Genomic DNA, 18,913 nt, shown 5'->3' on the forward strand with positions numbered 1-18,913 from the left:
ATTGTACAGCATGGAATATGGAAAACTGTGTTTGTCCATTTGTTTATTTACTTTCACTTTTTAAATATGTCCATAAAAACCTTCATACTGTGCAGTCTGATTTATATCATCAAAATATATTTTCTGTCATATCACATGATTTACTGCACAAAGGTATTCAGAAAAAGAAACAAACAAATAAATATTTGTTCAATGCTTTTGTTGGGAGGTTTTTCATAAGTCCCTGGCTTTGTCTGAACAAGCTGGCAAAACTACACTTCAGATCTTCTCACAAGTGACCTACATGCTGCTCACCTTATAAGCATATAATGGCCTTTACAAACTATTCTTTTTATGCATACACTTCAGAACTTTTTAGTTCAAAGTACTTTGCTTTATCACAGTGAAAGGGACCACTAAACTATAATTACTGATTTGGCTTGTCCACTACCAACATGCAAAACTGAATCAAGTAGTATGTTTTTGCAAATTGCACAATTATATAAACCGGACAGGATGTGATTCATTTCTGAGAAATACTGTACACACATAGCCATGCAGACATCTAATTATGTCAAAGAATATCTACAGTACTATGTACCTATTTACTGTGATGTGATATGACTGTCCCTTCTTTTCAAAACCTGAAGAAGATGATCTACACGACAAATATTGGAAAACATAAAGAACAGTATCAATCATGTCACCAGATGCTATAAATATGACAGGAATACAATGCACTTGGTCTTCCGTCATGCAATTTATCTTGTATACTCTTTGAACAAGCTTTGAAAATTGATAAGCCTGTATAAGTATCTGAAGTTGTTGATAAACATATTTCACATAACTGCCCAAGACCTTCGTGTATGTTACATTATCAATGACACTACAAGCTTTAAATTGGAATGTGTGCCTTGATCAGAAAATTGCAGCTGTCAACTTGGCCATACCAATCAATATTTCTCAGATTCCCTTCTCTTGCGGGGCTGGTATCATATTTGATGAATAGTCAATTGTTGGCATGGATAACATACAAGGTACTGTACAGATAAAGAGGCCCTGGGCCATGCCATAGGATACTGTGGTTTACAGTTCAAAGGTCGAAATTTAATTATTGCACATGACTGCATAACTGATCTCAATGTGATGATCCTCAGAATGTTTTTAACCACAGGGATTTAGAAGCTGGTACACAACAATGCCCAAGTCAAGCACCCAGGATTTTAAAGATGTGTGCATTATAAAAATATATGAGTCGACAAGGAAAAGTTGTTAAAATCCATTAGGAATACATTTTAGCAACTGGCAATTTGTCCAGGCTGTCAAGTTTTTTCAAACCTTGACCTTGAGTTGAAAAAACAAGCTGTTACTTTATTTTGTTATTAGCGATCGTCAATAAATCCATGGTTCTATAGAGTTGCACATAAATATATGGAGACAAGACAGGAGTATTAATAACCACAATAATCATTGTCTAAAAGGCACATATGGAAAACAACTTTTTTTTGATAAGATGTGACTGAACACACATCAAGTAAATGAGCAAAATTACCTTTTATGGAAAACCCTAATTATTTGAATTTTATACCTGTCACAGTATCAGCCACAAGAGTGTACATATTGATCTATATTCATACAAAGTAATACTTTTTTAAGCTAATCAATTATATGTTAAACCTTGATTAGCATTTTATAACTTAGTCAGAATCCAATATTTTCATGGGAGTATATCAGCGAAATACTTAACAACTTTGTGACAGGTGAATTTGGTGTATCCATCTTAAAAATGTTGTAGTGATGTTGAATATTAAAATTCTCCATTTAATGAAATAACTTCCTGGTTTGCATAGCCCTGTAATTGCTTCATCCATTTCACTGTACTGTCCTCGAATAGACAGTCTGACGGATCCTTTATATATACAATATGATCTGCATTCATTTAACATATCTCAACAATAGATTAACACTGCATAGCATATGACGTGAAATTACCATATAGCAGAGCTAGGTGACACCTGTAGCATTTTACATTTAGAATCAGTAGGTAAATTTTAGTTTCTGTGCACAAAAACAGTTTCTCAACCTGTGACAAAACTAATCAAACGGACAGTAGCTGTGAATTTTGACTTCTTCACTACTTTTGTTTTTCTTGTAAAAGACAGTTTCTTGTTCTACTCCCAAATGCATAGACACTTAGCCTGTTTGTCTGTAAACTGCATTGTTATTGTTGACAAGAGAATTCTGGTATGAACTAGAATGCAAATATAAATAATGAAAGCACACTGCTCAAGTTTCGACGATGCATTGATAAGCTGAATAGTTGATGTTTTATCATGCTTTGGGGAGTATGACAACTTGACATACAGGACAACAATAGTGAAAAAAAATATCAAAAGTTACAGCAACTGGTCCTTTTAGGTTTAATTCTCGCAAAAGTGGGCCTAGTTTTGTTCTACTTGTACATGTTCACTTATCTAATTTATGTGACAATTCTTTGTCTTCCAATCTAATGAAATTTAATTACATATGTAATTGACTGAAACAACTTGTTGTTTGCTTTGACTTTTGACTAGGACCATACAAAGAACTCTTTGTTGAAAATTAATCTCTATAAAACTTCTTGCATTATTACATAGGATTAAATTGTCTGTAACAGTTCATGTTGATATATGGCACAGCTGACTTGAAATGTGGATTTTATGTACTGTACACATCAAGAAGGTATAAAAATACAACTGAACGGATCAGTTCCATGTGCAATTTACAGTGTTTTGCCCAGAGTGCGTTCTTGCGTCTTTTGACGCAAAATTAGCAACAATGTCCCGCAAAAATACCGGACATGGGTCACAGGGACGCACTAAAATCAGGGCTAGAATTGTAAGTCCAGCGTCCACAGAGAGACTACTTTTTTAGCTACCAAATTACATACTTGATAGCCCGTACAGTTATTGCTCCTCTATTGAGACAATGAAACATTTAAAATTTAGTCTATTTTTTCGTCACAATGTAAACACTATTGGAAAATCAGTTAGTCTGTTACAGTTTACGATTCAGGGTATGAGCAAGGCGATGTGCGTCCACTGAGCCCTGCAGCCTAGCCTTGGGGACAGACTCAAATACCAGGCCACGTACGATCCCGATAGCCAGACAATGATTTCGGAAGCGGAAGGCTTCAAGTTGTAAAAAGAACAACAAACTTTTCACAAAGCAAATTTTATTGACCACCAACTTTGAATGAAACTTTTACTTGTAAATATATGCTAGTACAGTGAAGTACGGAGAATCAAATTTTCAGTCACTATACTAGCCCGGGCACATGGCATCAAACGGAATTGACTGTACGTGTATTTTGGTGTACTGGAAGCTCATGACTTCACCTAAAAATATCATCAACCCCACAATTTTGTTGAAACACTATATCCCTGACTTTCAAAGTAGTAATTTGCCTTAAATTTCCCCAGAAGGAATCTCATACAACTCTCCGATCGTCTGCAGGCCAGAGAGATCGAGGTCACCATGCTGAATTCCTTATATAGTCAAGACCCCCTAGCTCGATTGTAGCTGATCTTAACAAGAACCACCTAGCTTGTCAAAACAGCTTTATGGCAATGTGTTACCATGAGGATCAAGGAGTTCTCTCAGATATTTGTGTTTTCAAAGTATATTTTTTGCAATTTTCAGGGAAAATTGTCAGTCATTGGAGCAATTATAAAAAAGAAGAGAACTTTATAGCAGTAATGATAAAAACCCAGGTTACAATGTGCATCAAACTATTGTCTTCAACCACTTCTAGTTCTGGAGTCATAAGCGTAATGAAACATCTTCTTTATTTCTGTTAAACACATGTAATGCAGTCACTGGCAAGAATCACCATAAAAGAAAAATGCGCATGAAATTGATTTTATCATGATGATGTCTTTTTTTACAATTCGAAACTGTAAATACAACCAGTTAAAATGACTTTGCCACAAACCATTATAGGAGACGTCCAGCAATATTAATTTTAAAATGAATGTATACCTTTCTGCCTTGGTGACTTGACTTTGCTTTGCGTTCTTCGCTCACACATTGACCCCTATTGTAACTCAGTGTCCCCCTATTTTGACAATCATGGGACACTGTGTCCCACCTTTACAATTCCTGGGCAAAACACTGAATTTATTGCCTGCTGTGTATCAACAATGTAGGTTACACAGGACTTTTCAAGTAGAATAAAATCTGGGTAACATATAGAAGCTTACCATTAGAAATTGTAAAGTTTTTCAAGGAAATTTCTATTTGAATGAAAGAAATGCTCAGACAGAGGATCTATTGATATATTGCCAAACTGCATGGGATGGGAACTCTCGTAAACTTAAATGAGAAGCACAAGCTGGGTTTAAGATACAAGTGTTATCACCGCTTTACATGTAAGTTATCTAAAATTTGGTTATTGATAACAAAATTGTTGATTGTGTTGACATGTAAGTGTTTGTTATAACAATAAGGTTAACTTGAAAATTGTCTGTACAATCTATTGAGGTGTGCTACCTCAAAGCATTATACAACCCGACTGGAGTGTTTGCCGTCTAATGAGGCCCTATCACCCACTTGGGTTTTTAAACAACATTTAATGATCCGGTTGTTACAGCTCCGTTGGACGAGTGGACATTAACTCGAAACCGTCACTCGATCGACTTCCTTTCTAAGTTAGATATCGAGTGGCCTGTGTTTGATGATGATATGCCGTGACAGAGATTCACCGAGAAAACGTCGCGTGCAAAAATCACGTCTGTTCAACCGTGGAACCTCTGTTGAGATCTGAGGTTGAACTGGGTCGCAGCATGGAATCTTTTGCCAGTTTTGGCAGCTCCATGGTCGAGGTCGCAGCTGTAACTGTAATATCATATTTCGAACGACAACAAACACCTTTTTCCGGCCAGTATTTTGTTGGCTTCTTCGCCATGCCATAACCACGATGTGCACTAGTACTAGTAGAATCCGAATTCCACCCTGACTACAAGCTTAAAAGCCAACGCATAACACTAACGATATACAAATGCAATGCTTGTTTCTCTGCGGCACAAAGTGAACATGTCTCTCAGCACACCTCTTCGCGCGGTGTCGCAGACTAATCTAGAAATAGAATGACTATGAAAGAAGAAGAAAAAGTAGTAAATTGCCCAACCGTGTTTGAATGTCTTGACAAACTCTCGTTCAGGTCATTAAGTAACGTTGATCCTCCCGACGATCCCAATTCATCGTCATTACTCTCTGCTGGGCCTGGGTCCGACGTCAATTTGGGCTTTGGCTTCAACGCGGGTTTCTCTTTTCGCAAGGGTCCACCAAAAGCTATCCTCGGACCCTGCGACATCCCCGGCAGATTAAAACCGCCGGACATTTTACCGTTACAAATAGTTACCCCTTAAATACTTCACAAGTGTGGGACTTGAACTAGGAAATGACAGCAGCGATCTCGCTTGGATAGTAAAGTAATCATATGCAAATAAGAAGGGAAAGCGTTCTGGGATTGAACCTGCCAATGGCAATGTCATCGATTTCTTTTGTTATACAAATTGTCTCCCGGTTTCGAATCGATATGGAAGCGAGACTTACCCCCTTTTGCTCACGTCAATTAGGGATGTTTACGAGAGGCAGAAAAAAACCAAATCCGAGCGTGGGGGTGGTCTACTACTTCTCTAAACGCTGAAAACTTGTTAAACATAAAATTTTAGCTGTCTTCTTCGCCATGAAAACTTTTCTTCCTGTTTCCGCCTTTTAAACTTGTGTACTACGTCATCAACTTTGTCCACACACTACTTGATGACGAAAAGCTCAAACCTACGAATCGTTTCAGGTAAGGTGCTAGGTCCACTTCCTCCTTGTCGGGCCATGACTCTGAAATTTTCACAGTAACGTAAAAGAAATCACCTGAATGACACGGTGCACCCACAGAAAGGTCTCCAACGCCTAAATCTCGCTTTTCTGCCTTTTCAATCGGGAATATATGGCGAACGTTTAATATCTTTTACAAGCAGAACAGAAACTCGTATCGGTTGTGTTGACATACACCAAAGGCGACACTCTAACACTGTAACATAAGAGGCAGAAAGGCACCACAATGCGTTGGACTTTGACACCGTAATTATAGAAACCTTTTCAAAATGTCCACATAATGTTATTAATTTAGGAAATGTATGTAGATCACAGACAACTGGAAGTATGTGAGTTATACAACAACTATATCAAAATCAACTATGGACAGCTGAAAAATGACTTTGGGCAAGTGAACGGTGTTGCTGGTGTTTATCATATTGACACTGCGAGTGCTGGGTCGGGGAGGGACACAAACGTACAAACGATGGATGCATTTAATCCATGAAAAATTATGAAAGCTGTTTCCGTAGAAGTGCCAGCTATGAAACATTTAAAGAGTAATTTCTTCAGTGTCAGGTCCAGGCTGTTAATTCTTATATATAATTCACACAGTTTTGTAAATCCATAATAATCCAGAAAGCACAAATTTCTTTTCTGCTATAATAAATTAGGTCATCAGCTGTCAGGTTGAACATTGTCAAAACATGCAGTGGAAGAGGTTGTTGTCCATTGCTGTTTTGAGTAGAAAATTTTGAATACCGAAACAATTTCATTTTTGATTCTTGCACAGGTGTACATACATTGAATGGCAGGAAAGGGCTGGCAGAATTCTAGTCGTGTAAAGCCACCTCCTTGTTGGTGAACGTAGGCCACCATGGAAATGGATAACTCTGAAAGTACTAAGGTTTATGGAAATAGATTACCAAGCCAGGAGGAGAAAAGGAATGAAACACGTAAATGTCAGACGTTTATCCGAGATAATGATAACAACATCCAGAACACAGCAGATGGTGTGTCATCATCTAATACGGTGATATGTTCAGCAGAATATAACAGTCCTAATAGAGATGATGATGAAACAGAAGGAGGAAACACCAGCAGCCATGGCAATGGTCACCAGGTTTCTGTCATAATGATGACTACCAAAGATAATTCTGGAGTGGACACTGCGAGGAGTGTGAGCACTCAGGGAGATTCTTCCTGTGAAGACAAAAACATCAGTCACGACAGTGAAGCTGCAGGAATCCAAAGCAATGTAGGATCTCGTAAACGACGCTTGTCCAGCGATGATGGGAATTCTGCACCGTCAACTCAGGATGGTGAAGGCACAAATGGTGAAAATTCAGAAGAGCATGTTGATTCTGAATGTAATATGAAAGATTCAGACCTGAAGGATGAGGTCTCATCTCTTAAAAGACCACGTCTTGAAATTACCAATGACAAAGATAGTGACGCTGCAATGTCAGAGCCAGATGATGAGCACCAAGAACTGCACATTCACAGTCTACCAAGATTTCTTCTCGTGCGCATACTCTCATACTTGCCCATGCCAATACTGGTAAACAGTGTCTCATACATCAGCAAAGACTGGCACCAACTGGCCCAGGATCCAAGCCTTTGGCGGAGAATCAACGTGGATGAGTACAAAAATGTGGTGGACAGCACGCTGATCCACCTGACAAGCCTAAGTGATAATGTACTTTGTGTCAGCTTTGGTGATTGCACAAAGGTTACAGATGATGGAATAGTCGCCATGCTCAAGCAATGTCCCAATCTCCAAGAGTTTAAATCAATGAGGTAAAACAAGTATACATCAGTATCACTGTGGATCAAAATAAATATGAAAATTTGGTCATAATGGATGCATTGTTTTTCTGGACACTTTCACTTTCACGTATTTCCAATTATCGTAGCCCTAGGCTACTATCATAAACATTAAACAAAATGCTTTATTCATGATTTACGTAATGTGAGCTGGGCAAAAATATTGGTCATTGGTATCATTTATTGTAAACTTATTTTTCACGTATGGATAAAAAAACTACAGAAATCTTCAGATTAGGGAAACACCGATATCTATCAGCTCCAGTGACCATTGAAAAGCTGAAAAGTGATGGAATAGTTGCCATGGTAAAAAGATACCAAAATTCAAGAATTTATTCCTTTCACTGCTTTGGTTTCATCTGCACCCCATTGTGATCAATGGTGAGTGTGGACCTGTTTACAGGGAAACTGGTTAAGGAGGTGAAAAAGTCAAATGTTAGTACGGACTATAAATCAAAACTAATATTGAAATATGTTGAGTAATAATAATTTTATTTATGTGGATACATGCAGTTTCACCATTTGTCCGTCTCTGTCATATTTAACATGGCAAACGGTGACACAAATGTTATATTATTAAATAAGGTGGTAATTTTTGTTGGTGGTGCTGAGTATATTTGTATTTCTGGAGGGACAACATTGATTTAAGGTAATACATGTTCACAATGTACAGTTGAAACATTTGCTTAAACTTTCCTCAAGAAAACTTTAAACCATTCTCTTTCATCATCAACAATAAAAATTAAGGGTCCAGTACATATTTACCAAAATTAAAATTCAAAATAGCAGCTATTCCCTATGTTAGAGCTATGGAGAAAAATTAAATTTTTGATTTTCACAAAAAATCGAGAGAGTAAAACATTCATGTGCGCCTCAGGTATCAAAATTTTGAAATAGCTACTTGTACAGTAACTTTCTGCTTGTGGCAAATAGGTCGCTCTGTCTGCTTGCGAATTCTGTGAAAGTGAAAGACTTAAACTTTTGCTCAAACTTTCCTCAAGGAATCTTTCAATCATTCTCTTTCAAGATCAAGAATAAAAATCGGGTGTCACGGTGCAATTGAAGTACTAGAGAGAAACAATTTACCAAACATTTTAATTTACCGATATTGGAAATTCAAAATGGCTGCCATCTTTATCGAGAAAAATAAAATTTTCAATTTATGAAAAAATATGATGGTGAAAAGTTTTCTTACACAAAGAGCTTGAAAATGAACCCCCCACAAGTGGTAGATCAGAAAAAAATTGTTAAAGTTTGAGAGTCCGAATATCTGTCCCCGAGGCGCATTCTACCTTAAGAAATGAAGTCTTAAGAGAAGTGATGATGGAATCATGTCATTCACTGAATTTGTGACAGACAGAGAAAGAAGCCTAAGAGATTACCTTGTGACCTTAATCTTCTAACCCCATGACCTTATGCAGTGACTGGGAGGCAATAGGGATTCACAAAACCAAAGTTAACCACTCCCCCTTTTTCCCACAACACTTTACTGTGACCCTAATGTTTTCAATGGTATTTTGTGACCTCGCATGTAGGGAAAGGGGAGGAAATGAATGCATCACCGTGCCTTGGCGAACAGACTTCAACAGATCTTTCACCAATCTTTCAATACCTATATTCCAGATGCACACAGCTGACATACAGGAGTTTCAATGCTGTCGCTGACTTCTGTCCAAAGTTACAGATACTCAACGTATCAGGGTGTAAGGAGTTTGATGATGACTGTCTCAAGAAGGTGAGTTGTCATGTTGCCCATGTTATTTATCATCAGTATTGGGATCTGACCGGTCTGTGATTGTGTAGGGTTATATGTGTAGTGACCATATTGTATGTTTCATTCATCAAGTATGCCCCAGGAAAAGTAAAATAGTTATAGGTCTGTAATTAATTGATGGTTTGTTTGTGTTTTTATCAGTCACATCAGTTGTGACAGAGTATTAAATAGGTACTATTTAAATTTACAGATCAAAAGTTGTAATTTAAATTTTTTGTTTATTGAGGATGTTGCCAGTTACTGAACATGGTTTTAAGGCATATTATTAGTTGTATTATCAATAAAATTAGTATTTTGAGGGAATTTTTTTTATTGTCAAAGTGTACATCAGTAGTTGAGTGCTATAACTGTACTACAGTTTAAATTTGATTTAATGACCTTGATTTTTTTTATAGTGAATATTGTAACCGACTCTCTGAGGTTCAATGTAATAACATAAACCCCAGTGTTTTCAGCAGCTAGTTTGCTATACACGACTTTGAAATGTTCATGAATGTTCATAAATTTTGATCAGCATGCTCATCTGTTTTAAAACCCGTTGATTTTTAACGTGTGTTCCTCTACAGTCCCTGATTCACACATCATATCATGCCATATTTTTTCAGATTGCTGCAGGTTGCCCCAAGTTAACTCATGTCAGGTTGAGTTCTTGTACCAAAGTCAGTGATGAAGGTGTCAAGGAGTTGGCCAGAAAGGCTCCCAATTTGTGGGTTTTAACATTCCAAGAAGACTCCAAGGTGAAGTTCATCTAAAGATTTTCAATTTTCAGTTTTGAATAGAGCCCAGTTTAGTGACATGAAATATATAATATAGCACTGTTTAAAGCTTGACTTTTGTATTCAGTCAAGAACTCTCCAGAAGGAAAAAATATTTGAGACCAAGTTGTCATTGTAAAATTCAGGGAAATGCTAGAAATGTAGAATCAATTATATTTTTAAATATTTGTTTATATGTTTATTTTATTTATTTATTCATTCATTCATTTATTTATTTTATTCATTTATCTATTTATTTATTCATATATTTATTCTCCACAAGACATTTTAAGTGAGACATGACAGATGCAATCTTCCTCTGCAATGTCTTGTGTCACATCGATAGTGGTTAAACTTTGTTGTACTGCTACTGCTGTTTTGGTGGAATGCAGACAACAGGACAACTTTGTGTAGCTAAGTTAATAAGTTACCTTTTATACCAGTATTTGCCAGGGTATCATGAGATAGTAGTGAATGAGCACTGCCCTCATACAAACCAACAACAACACGAGAATAGTTTCTAATTTGTTATCGTTTCCTACAGATCACAGATGACTGTATACCTGAAATGGTGGCCAGCTTCAAACACCTGCAGATATTGTGTCTGCATGCAACAAATGTCGGAGACAGTGGCATTTGGGAAATATCAAAGGTAAAGTGCATGCTGGTCCAAAGCTCAAGGGTCAAAGGTCAGGACGCTTTGTTTCAAACATACAAAGGAGCATACCACAAGAGGTGTCGGCAACAATCATGACACTAGAGTATGTGACAGACAAACTTGAAGACGATAGAAGCTGTGCTTAATATTGAAACAGTTCCTGTCAGATTCCCACGTTTAAATATTCTGTGAACCTTTTCCGACATCACCCTCAGGACTGAAGATTTCAGTGTGTCTTGTGGGATTTTATGTTCCAAAACATACCCAACAGTAGAATTCAATGTCAATTATTTTATTAAGTGCTAGGTATCAGCCATATCATTTTCCAAAGTTCCATTACAGTTTCCAATTGCTTTAAGTCTTCAGAGTCAAATTTTTACATGTTATAAAATATATATACTTCAGATTGTTAGCTTGTTTTGTATTTCAGGCTCTGTGAAATGATCTCAATACTGTAAAACATCAAATACAAAGAACATTTAAGGATGAGAATTCTGAAGTGAAAATTTATCAGCAAATACTGAGTTCTACAAAATATACTTTGTCATCAATCAAATGTCTCATGAAAGTTCTGTGTCAATTTTGACATGTGAGTTGTTGTACTGTCGTCCCCAGTCTCCCAATAAAACCGGAAAAAGTTGCTATAATTTTTTCAAGACTGTTAAATACAACCATGTCACAAAGTTATATCACAATTCTACAGAGAGTGTTCATGAAAAAAATTGAAAAGTAACCTAAACCAATCAAATTGCTTCTGTACAGAAAATTAGAACCTGTATTCAGATCCAACAAAGTTTGATGAATGAAATACGTAGTTGCCTTCTATTTCACCTTCTATTTCATTCATTTTACTTACCTGTCTACTCAATTTTAGAACCAGAGCTCTTGCACTGCAAAATCCAATATGGCGGCCAAACCACGCGACCGATCCAAATTGGCATTTGTTCTGTCTTCTAATGGTCACTACCTCTATGTTATTTTCAGTTGAAATATCTAAAGAGCATAGACCTGACTGATCTGTGTATGGTGACCAATGCTGCTATCAAGAACCTGGTCCTCAAATGTAATATTCTAATCACGCTAAATCTGTGTCTGTGCGTCCAAGTCACTGACGACACCATTGCCTACATTGCCAAAACTGCCAAGAACCTGAAAAATCTCTATCTAGTGTCTTGCAAAGTCACTGATGAAGGTAAGGCCAACTAGATGCCAAGTGCACCTCATGTGTACTTACTGTATTAGAGTTTTGGATAGAAAATTCCAATTTTCATGACAAGCTTTGGTTCCTTCACAGAGTTAAACTTGGTTTTGAAAATTTTCATGTCCAAGCGTGCTATCTCAATGCAGAGATAAAATGTTATTGATACATGTTTTCTCAGATTATCTGCACAAATTTTTCAAACCTTTCTTTGGCTGATGTTTTGAGATGATTTTGACCAATATTCTGATCAGACAACACACAGGAAGTACAGGTTTGTAGGAATATACGTCAATTAAAGATATTATGATAAAATTAACCCCTTTTTAATCCGTTTTGTAAATTTAGAGTGCCCTTTCTTCCCTCAGCAACTATAATATTCATGCATGATTAAGTCAGTCTCTACTGCTATATTTTGGTACACTTTGCTATACCACTTTGCTTTCAGTGAGACCTTCACATCAGGATCATCAATGTCTGAGATGAAAGACTGCAGTTTCATTGATATTATACTGCTATCTGAATTTACAAAATAGTTGATTTCTTACATCCCATGTTGAGACCAAACGTATCATCTTACTACAAAACACTGGACATCAACAACTGATCAGATCACATCGGGGAAAAAAATTCAAATGAATTAGGCCATTGTGACTGTTTTTGCACTTCAAAAATGCATTGGGTCTGCAAAATGTAATATAAAGTGTAACTGACACTGAGACAAATAACAATCATCTCTCTCTGTATAAAATGTCCTTGTACTATTTAGTCAACTTTGCCTTATCTTTTACTTTTGATTTGTGATTTTGTTTCTAGCGTTGATCAGTGTTGGGAAGTACAGCAAGAGCATCATCCACATGGATGTTGGCTGGTGCAGGGCGGTGAGTGACAGGGGAGCCATCAGCATATCAGAGAACTGCCAACAGCTGACCTACCTGGGTCTGACAAGATGCGACCAAGTCCAGCATACGACTGTACTTGACCTTGTGGAGAGGTACCCTCACATCCACTACAGCACGTTCCAGTTGGACAGTGAGAGGGTGATGAACAAAGCCAAGAAGAGCGGCATCACTTTCAAAGGCGATGGCTCTAGTGGTAGTGGAAGTGGCGGCAGTGATGGTGGCAACACTAGTCAAGGTGGATCTTCCAGAAGCACGTACACTTTCACACTTGTTTCCAAAGGAAGGGGTAAGCCTAACCAAGGTACCAGCAGTGGTGGTGCCAGCGGCAGTGGCACTGCCTCCGGCAGCGGCACCAGCGGCACTGACAATAGCGGTGCCAGCACCAGCAGTAGTAGTGGTACTACATCCAGGGCGAGTGCGCCATACCGAAGACCCAAGGAAGGTGCTATCGGCTGCAGCACGAATCTGGTGCTCCGAAAAGGCAGCAAAGGTGGTGGCAAAGGGAAGTCCTAGGCAACTCAGAGTATGGTGTGAATCTGTATGCAAGAGACAGCACCTCAGCACCAAAATCAGGATGCTGAGGTTAATGGTATACAGTCACCTGTAATCTAAATATGCCCATGTATGGTCAAAGGGGCGTTCCTTTGTATCAAAATGTCCATGTGAAGGCGCTGTTTTTAAAAAGCGGCCACCCGCCTAAAATCTGTGATTTTTTAGATTTTCTCTTTCCATGGTAATTGTGGCAAAATTTGAACAGGTGACAGTATACCTTTAAGTGGACGCAGTGTGTAATGATCAATCACGTGATCATGATTATAATCAACATATATTTTAATATTTCAATAAACAAATTTTTACTGATTTTCTTTTTTATCTGTCACAGATTTCACGTCATTACAAGTGCCCCTTTACAGTTTGAAAATAAGCCACATCGTTTACATTATACTGAATGAATTATAGGTACCGGTACATGAATATTTGGTATTGATAAGGAAGAATTTGCATAGAATTTGAATATGAAGCAATGCTTGTTAAAATAATTTGCATAAATGAATACTAATCACCATATTGCACTATGAGAAATGAGTGATGCACTGTTGCCAGCTACATTGTGTCCATCATACTAAATGAATTATGCACTAAAGCGCAATGGAGAGCTTGGCCAGATCCCTCAAAGGAGATACTAGTAGGTTACTCACTGGTAGCCTGGTAAATGATACTATAACACCCTAAAAGATACAAAAATTATTATGGAGTAAATTGAATGATATGTTTAACAGCACAAAGTAAACTCATGATTTGATTCTGTTTCTTGACATGTTAACAAATACAGCATTTGATTTAAAACTGTATGATTAGCGCTCCATGCATCTGCTGTCATGTATTTGGTAATACAGATAATCTTTATAACATGAATGTGCAATTATTGACAAAGCTTGTTTCTCACTAACCTTTATTAACAGTATGCTAACACTGATATCTATAGTGTGCATTGTATCAATTATGCAACTGGAAAAATCTACTCAAAATCATTAAGGTACTGAATTTTGATGTCCAGTAAATTATAAACTCATACAGTGGACACATATACCTTACAAATTGGTATGTGCGAGTTTGTATTTTGAACTTGACCACACTAGCGATTGTCATTGTATAATGGCTCGACTGAAGGTAACTGTAACAGAACTTCTCAGATTTCAGAATTTGAGAAATTTTGACTGTAGTGTTCTGGTCATGGCATTGGACATCATTTTTATGAATAAGAAAAAAATTTGTTTTCAGAAATTCTGTCCTAAAGCTACAAATAGACAATCAAGGTGTAAATATTTACAGATGTACATAGACACAAACTGATTTGAGCTGGCTGTTCAGTGCCAATATGTATAATTTTTTGTAAATAATTATAGACAGTACTATTTTAAGTGAAAGGTCAAATCTGCAAGGGATTTCAATGTTGAAAAATCAAAAGTATTGATGGTTTTCAATTGTCTGGTCATCTCAGAGGTCTCAGTGTGGTTTTAAAAATCCACTGTAACCCTTTCACCCCCTTTTCCCTCTCTAGAGGTCCAACTTTGCCATAGACAACAATAGGATTGGTTCAAACCATGGTGGTGAAAGGTTGAAAAGTACCTGGGGGGTACAACCTTAAATTCAAACCTCGATTAGGGGGATATTTCCATATATGTTTGTAATTTCTTCAGTTTCTTTTTTTGCATCCGTTTCTGTTTGGCTTTTTTCTGCTTAGTCAACAAAAGTAAGATATCAGCAGAAGTAATAATGGCGTAAAATTATCAGAAGAGAACATATCATTCTCTTGTATCCCTCTTTTCTTGTGCATGGATCTGGCTACGACAAGAAAACCTATGAAGTGGCAAAATAAGGTGTGCGTACGTACAATAAGTAAAGTACAAGTCATGTACAAGTACCGAGCAAAGAAAGTATGATGAAATATATAGTACATGTGACCTTTCTAGAAAACGTTCTATGAAGTACAAGTGTGTACAGATATTTTTCTCTTCAAACATCTAACAAATTTAAACTCTGTCGGATATAATCCATAGTCTCTTATCCTTTAAGAAAGGTAAAGTCCTTATTTTATACATGTATGTCTTAGATTTATTCAGATGTATCTCATAAATATATATCACAGGACATGAAAGAGTAGAAGACTTGGAGAAATTAATTATATATGACTATGACTGTTGAAATTGGTTAGGGTCTTTTTAGAAATTTTTTTGAATTATTGTAGCGGATGATGATAACGTGATATCCCATTGCAGACTTCTTCAGCACTGTTATATTTTATATCCATCGCATATTACTGAGAAACTGGAATATGTTTTAATTAAAGCTTCTCTGGCTATGCACACTACAGAGCCACATATTCTGGCTTTTCCTTTAAAACGTGAATACAAAAAAATTATCAGAGAAGTTCAAGACAGTTCCACTGTGCTAAACTGAGATTGTTGACAACAGCTCATTGTTAGATCCACAGGGCCTGCATAGGCGCCTTCTGGAACTGTTAGTTTTGCTCCTGTTCTTCAGACATTTTTTACCAATTGCCATCTTTCTGATGTATGTTTGAATTCAGTGCTAGGAGGAGGTCAAATATACCGATTTTTTGGAAGGTTGACTACATCTATTGTAGTCATCAATAGACATATATATTTTCCCAGTCTGGGATCAAAATGGTTACTTTACAGTTTTATGACATGAAATTTTTAGTCCGTCATAATGTTTTATCGGTCAGAATGTCTGTAGTATTTGTCGATTCATTCCTTCACTCTAGGATATTGTTCCCTCGTTATTATTTGTCATTTTCCAGCAAGCCAAAGTTTGTGTTCCTGAGAGTATTATTCCACATAGATAGTTTTGTTTGAGACATGTAGTAGAATATTATGGTATTTTGTGAAGTGGTGTTGACTGTGTTCAATGAAAATATCATGGGCAGAACTTACCATACTTGTAACAAACTTACGCTTCCTGAGACATTTTATGTTATTTAAATCTAACAAATGACGTTGATCCACTTGAAAAAAATGAATTTCACTTTTGCATGCATGTATAAAGTCCTATTTCACTCTAGATTCAGATATCAATTGGGTCAACAATTCAGTGGGGTAGAAATTTCAGATTTATTTCACTGAAACACGGTCTATTCACAAAGTGGACTATGCATGACTTAGTTCTTTCATTCCTGTGCAATCTGATTCTGAATCTGTTTTCATACTTGTCAAAGTTTTAACAAAACTTTTGTGATGTGCACCTGATTTTAGCAGCATTCTTTGTAAAGACTGTCTCAGTATGTCTCAAGTATTTTTTGTCAATGTGTATACTTTTTAAATGTTTGGTGTTTTATATTGACAATTGTGAATTGTAAATAGAATTGTGTTTGTTGTAAACTTGTAAACTTCACTGAGTGCTTTACATAATTGTTGGGTTTTTTTTGGCAAATGTGAAATGACAAGGGTTTGAAAAGAGCATTGTTAATTTGATTTCTGAGATGTAAAATCATTTATCTGATGGAAAATGTTTTGTTTTAAAGAAAATAAGAGTTATTTGGAAAGTGCTAACTTTTTTCACATTTCTTTTGGGCCAAGCCCTGATGTAGTTAGTGAACCTCTAGTTTGGCTAAGATATACAGTTCTGATACATGCCATAGTAAAGTGAAACGTGTTATATTGCTCAACAAATATCTGTATGCAAATGAGCTGTATGATCTTCTTGGTACATTTCTTCGAACAACCTCGTAAATCTAGTCTATAATCAGAGATCTGAATGCTGTTAAAGTTTAGAACAAAAATAAATGTGGATACATGGAGTTCAAAGGTCAATGTATGTCTGGGTTATCAGATTTTTGGTTTCGTATGGTTCATAAAATGCGCCAAACATTCAAGGCTGGCTCACAACAAAAAGAATAGAAGAGAAGTATTCTGATGGCATAATATTTCAAGTCATAAAAAATCAAGATTTATTGCTAATTTGCTCACCAGACATTCAATTTGTTGGATATTTGATGACCTTGGGTCTGAGATGAAAGCTCATTTTGTATTTTCAGGCTTTCAAAACCTAGCGATAAACTATTTCACTAACCATTGATTTAATAAACTGACAGGGCACTTTCTGTCTCTGAAAAGTCAAGCTGATGCCTCTGAATTATACTGTTTTTACCAAATAGTAGTATCAGAACCACCAAATATAAGTAACTTTTGTGGTATCTAACACGTCCAATTTAACTTTTGCCTTTAACTTTCAAGATTGAATATCTGAAAATCCTCCATTTATTGATGCATTTTTAGAAATATTAATCCTTTCTGCATTGTATCTCCCTCTATGTTTACTTTGATTCTTTTCATGTCTTTTTTTCACTTAGAAGTTTTTTACGTGGTTTCCCGTATCACACTGGCGATCATTATCCTCTCAGTTATAGTAATTGATCATATGCACCTCATGTGAGTGAAGAGTTAGTGACATATTACCAGTAAAGACAAATTTGGAATTGTAACATTTTTTCTCTCAATTTTCTTGATGATTCTTTTGACCGTTTTTATGCAACAGTCTCTGTATTACTACAAAGTTGACATTGCTTTCTTCAAGCATTGTTGGGTATGGTCTTGATTCTCGTACAGTTATTCGGTCACTGAAACAAGGGAATGTTTATTTGATAAACAGCTGTCCTTATTTTGTATAAAAGAGAAGTGGACTTAACTATATTACATGTTATTTGTTAAAGATTCTGAAAAATGATGTATAATAAATGATGGAAATTGTGCAAAATCAATGAGTGGTATTGGTAGCGTAATTGTACATGTATGCTTTTAGATTGAATCCATCGTTCTTCCAACAGTTTCAAACACAGTTTTTTTGTGAAGCTCTGCTTTATTAAGGTAGAACGCACCTCGGGCACAGATATTCAGACTCTCTGATCTTCCACTTGTTGGGGTCCATTTTAAAGCTCTTGGTGTGAGAAAACTTTTCATGGTCTTAGTTTTTCGAAAATCAAAAATTTCATTTTTCTTCATAGAGTTAACACAGGCATGGCAGCCATTTTGAATTTCAAATATCGGTAAATCTTAGGCAATTTGTATCTCCAGTACTTAAGGTAGAACGCACCTCGGGGACAGAAATTCAGGCCTTCAAATTTTATCAATTTTCTTCTGACCTACCACTTGTTGGGGCTCATTGTGAAGCTCTTGGCGAAAGAAAAGTTATCACTGTCTTGGTTTTTTGAAAATCGAAAATTTTATTTTTTCTCATAGAGTTAACACAGGGATGGCGGCCATTTGGATTTCAAATATCGAGAAATTACAAGTTATTTGTCTCTCTAGTACCAAAGTTTGCATGGTGACCCTGATTTTTATTCTTGCTTTGGTAAGAGAATGCTTGAAAGTTCACTGAGGAAACTTAAATTTGAGCAAAAGTTTAAGTCTTTCACTTTCGAGGTGCATATTACCTTAAAGCTGCACT

At 36.5% G+C, this 18,913-nt stretch overlaps 2 protein-coding genes across 4 annotated transcripts in view; one reads left to right on the plus strand and one right to left on the minus strand.

Annotated features, from left to right (window-relative positions):
* LOC139116987 (tyrosine-protein kinase Fer-like) overlaps positions 1–5,751 on the minus strand; it is a 47,588-nt gene extending 41,837 nt beyond the window's left edge. The window contains exon 1 of one of the 2 annotated variants that reach the window (XM_070679775.1): positions 5,575–5,751. Coding sequence is in view for 1 of the 2 variants with exons in the window: in XM_070679773.1 (XP_070535874.1) it covers positions 5,147–5,359 (213 nt within the window). In the remaining variant the exon portion in view is untranslated. Of the gene's footprint in view, positions 1–5,146 lie in introns of both variants that reach the window. The other variant, XM_070679773.1, reaches the window with a different exon arrangement.
* LOC139116989 (F-box/LRR-repeat protein 17-like) lies at positions 5,708–18,227 on the plus strand. Of its 2 annotated transcripts, none has more exons than XM_070679777.1 (7): positions 5,708–5,815; positions 6,626–7,632; positions 9,283–9,394; positions 10,039–10,170; positions 10,733–10,840; positions 11,831–12,038; positions 12,861–18,227. In XM_070679777.1, exons 2-7 carry the CDS (start codon positions 6,710–6,712, stop codon positions 13,457–13,459), a joined length of 2,082 nt encoding a protein of 693 aa, XP_070535878.1. In that variant the 5' UTR covers positions 5,708–5,815; positions 6,626–6,709; the 3' UTR covers positions 13,460–18,227. The 2 variants fall into 2 exon arrangements, with proteins under 2 accessions (XP_070535878.1, XP_070535880.1); XM_070679779.1 differs by having other exon boundaries at positions 5,810–6,099.
* Positions 18,228–18,913: the final 686 nt, after the last annotated feature.

Source organism: Ptychodera flava, chromosome 18 (assembly GCF_041260155.1).
Source record: "Ptychodera flava strain L36383 chromosome 18, AS_Pfla_20210202, whole genome shotgun sequence".
Lineage (NCBI taxonomy): Eukaryota > Metazoa > Hemichordata > Enteropneusta > Ptychoderidae > Ptychodera > Ptychodera flava.

What these genes read in the sequence shown, in the direction of transcription:
- LOC139116989 (XM_070679777.1), top strand. Translation starts at nt 6,710, where the DNA reads ATGGAAATGGATAACTCTGAAAGTACTAAGGTTTATGGAAATAGATTA. An exon ending in ATGATGACTGTCTCAAGAAG is followed by an intron (nt 9,395 to 10,038) that starts GTGAGTTGTCAT and finishes ATATTTTTTCAG; the next exon opens with ATTGCTGCAGGTTGCCCCAA. An exon ending in CATTCCAAGAAGACTCCAAG is followed by an intron (nt 10,171 to 10,732) that starts GTGAAGTTCATC and finishes CGTTTCCTACAG; the next exon opens with ATCACAGATGACTGTATACC.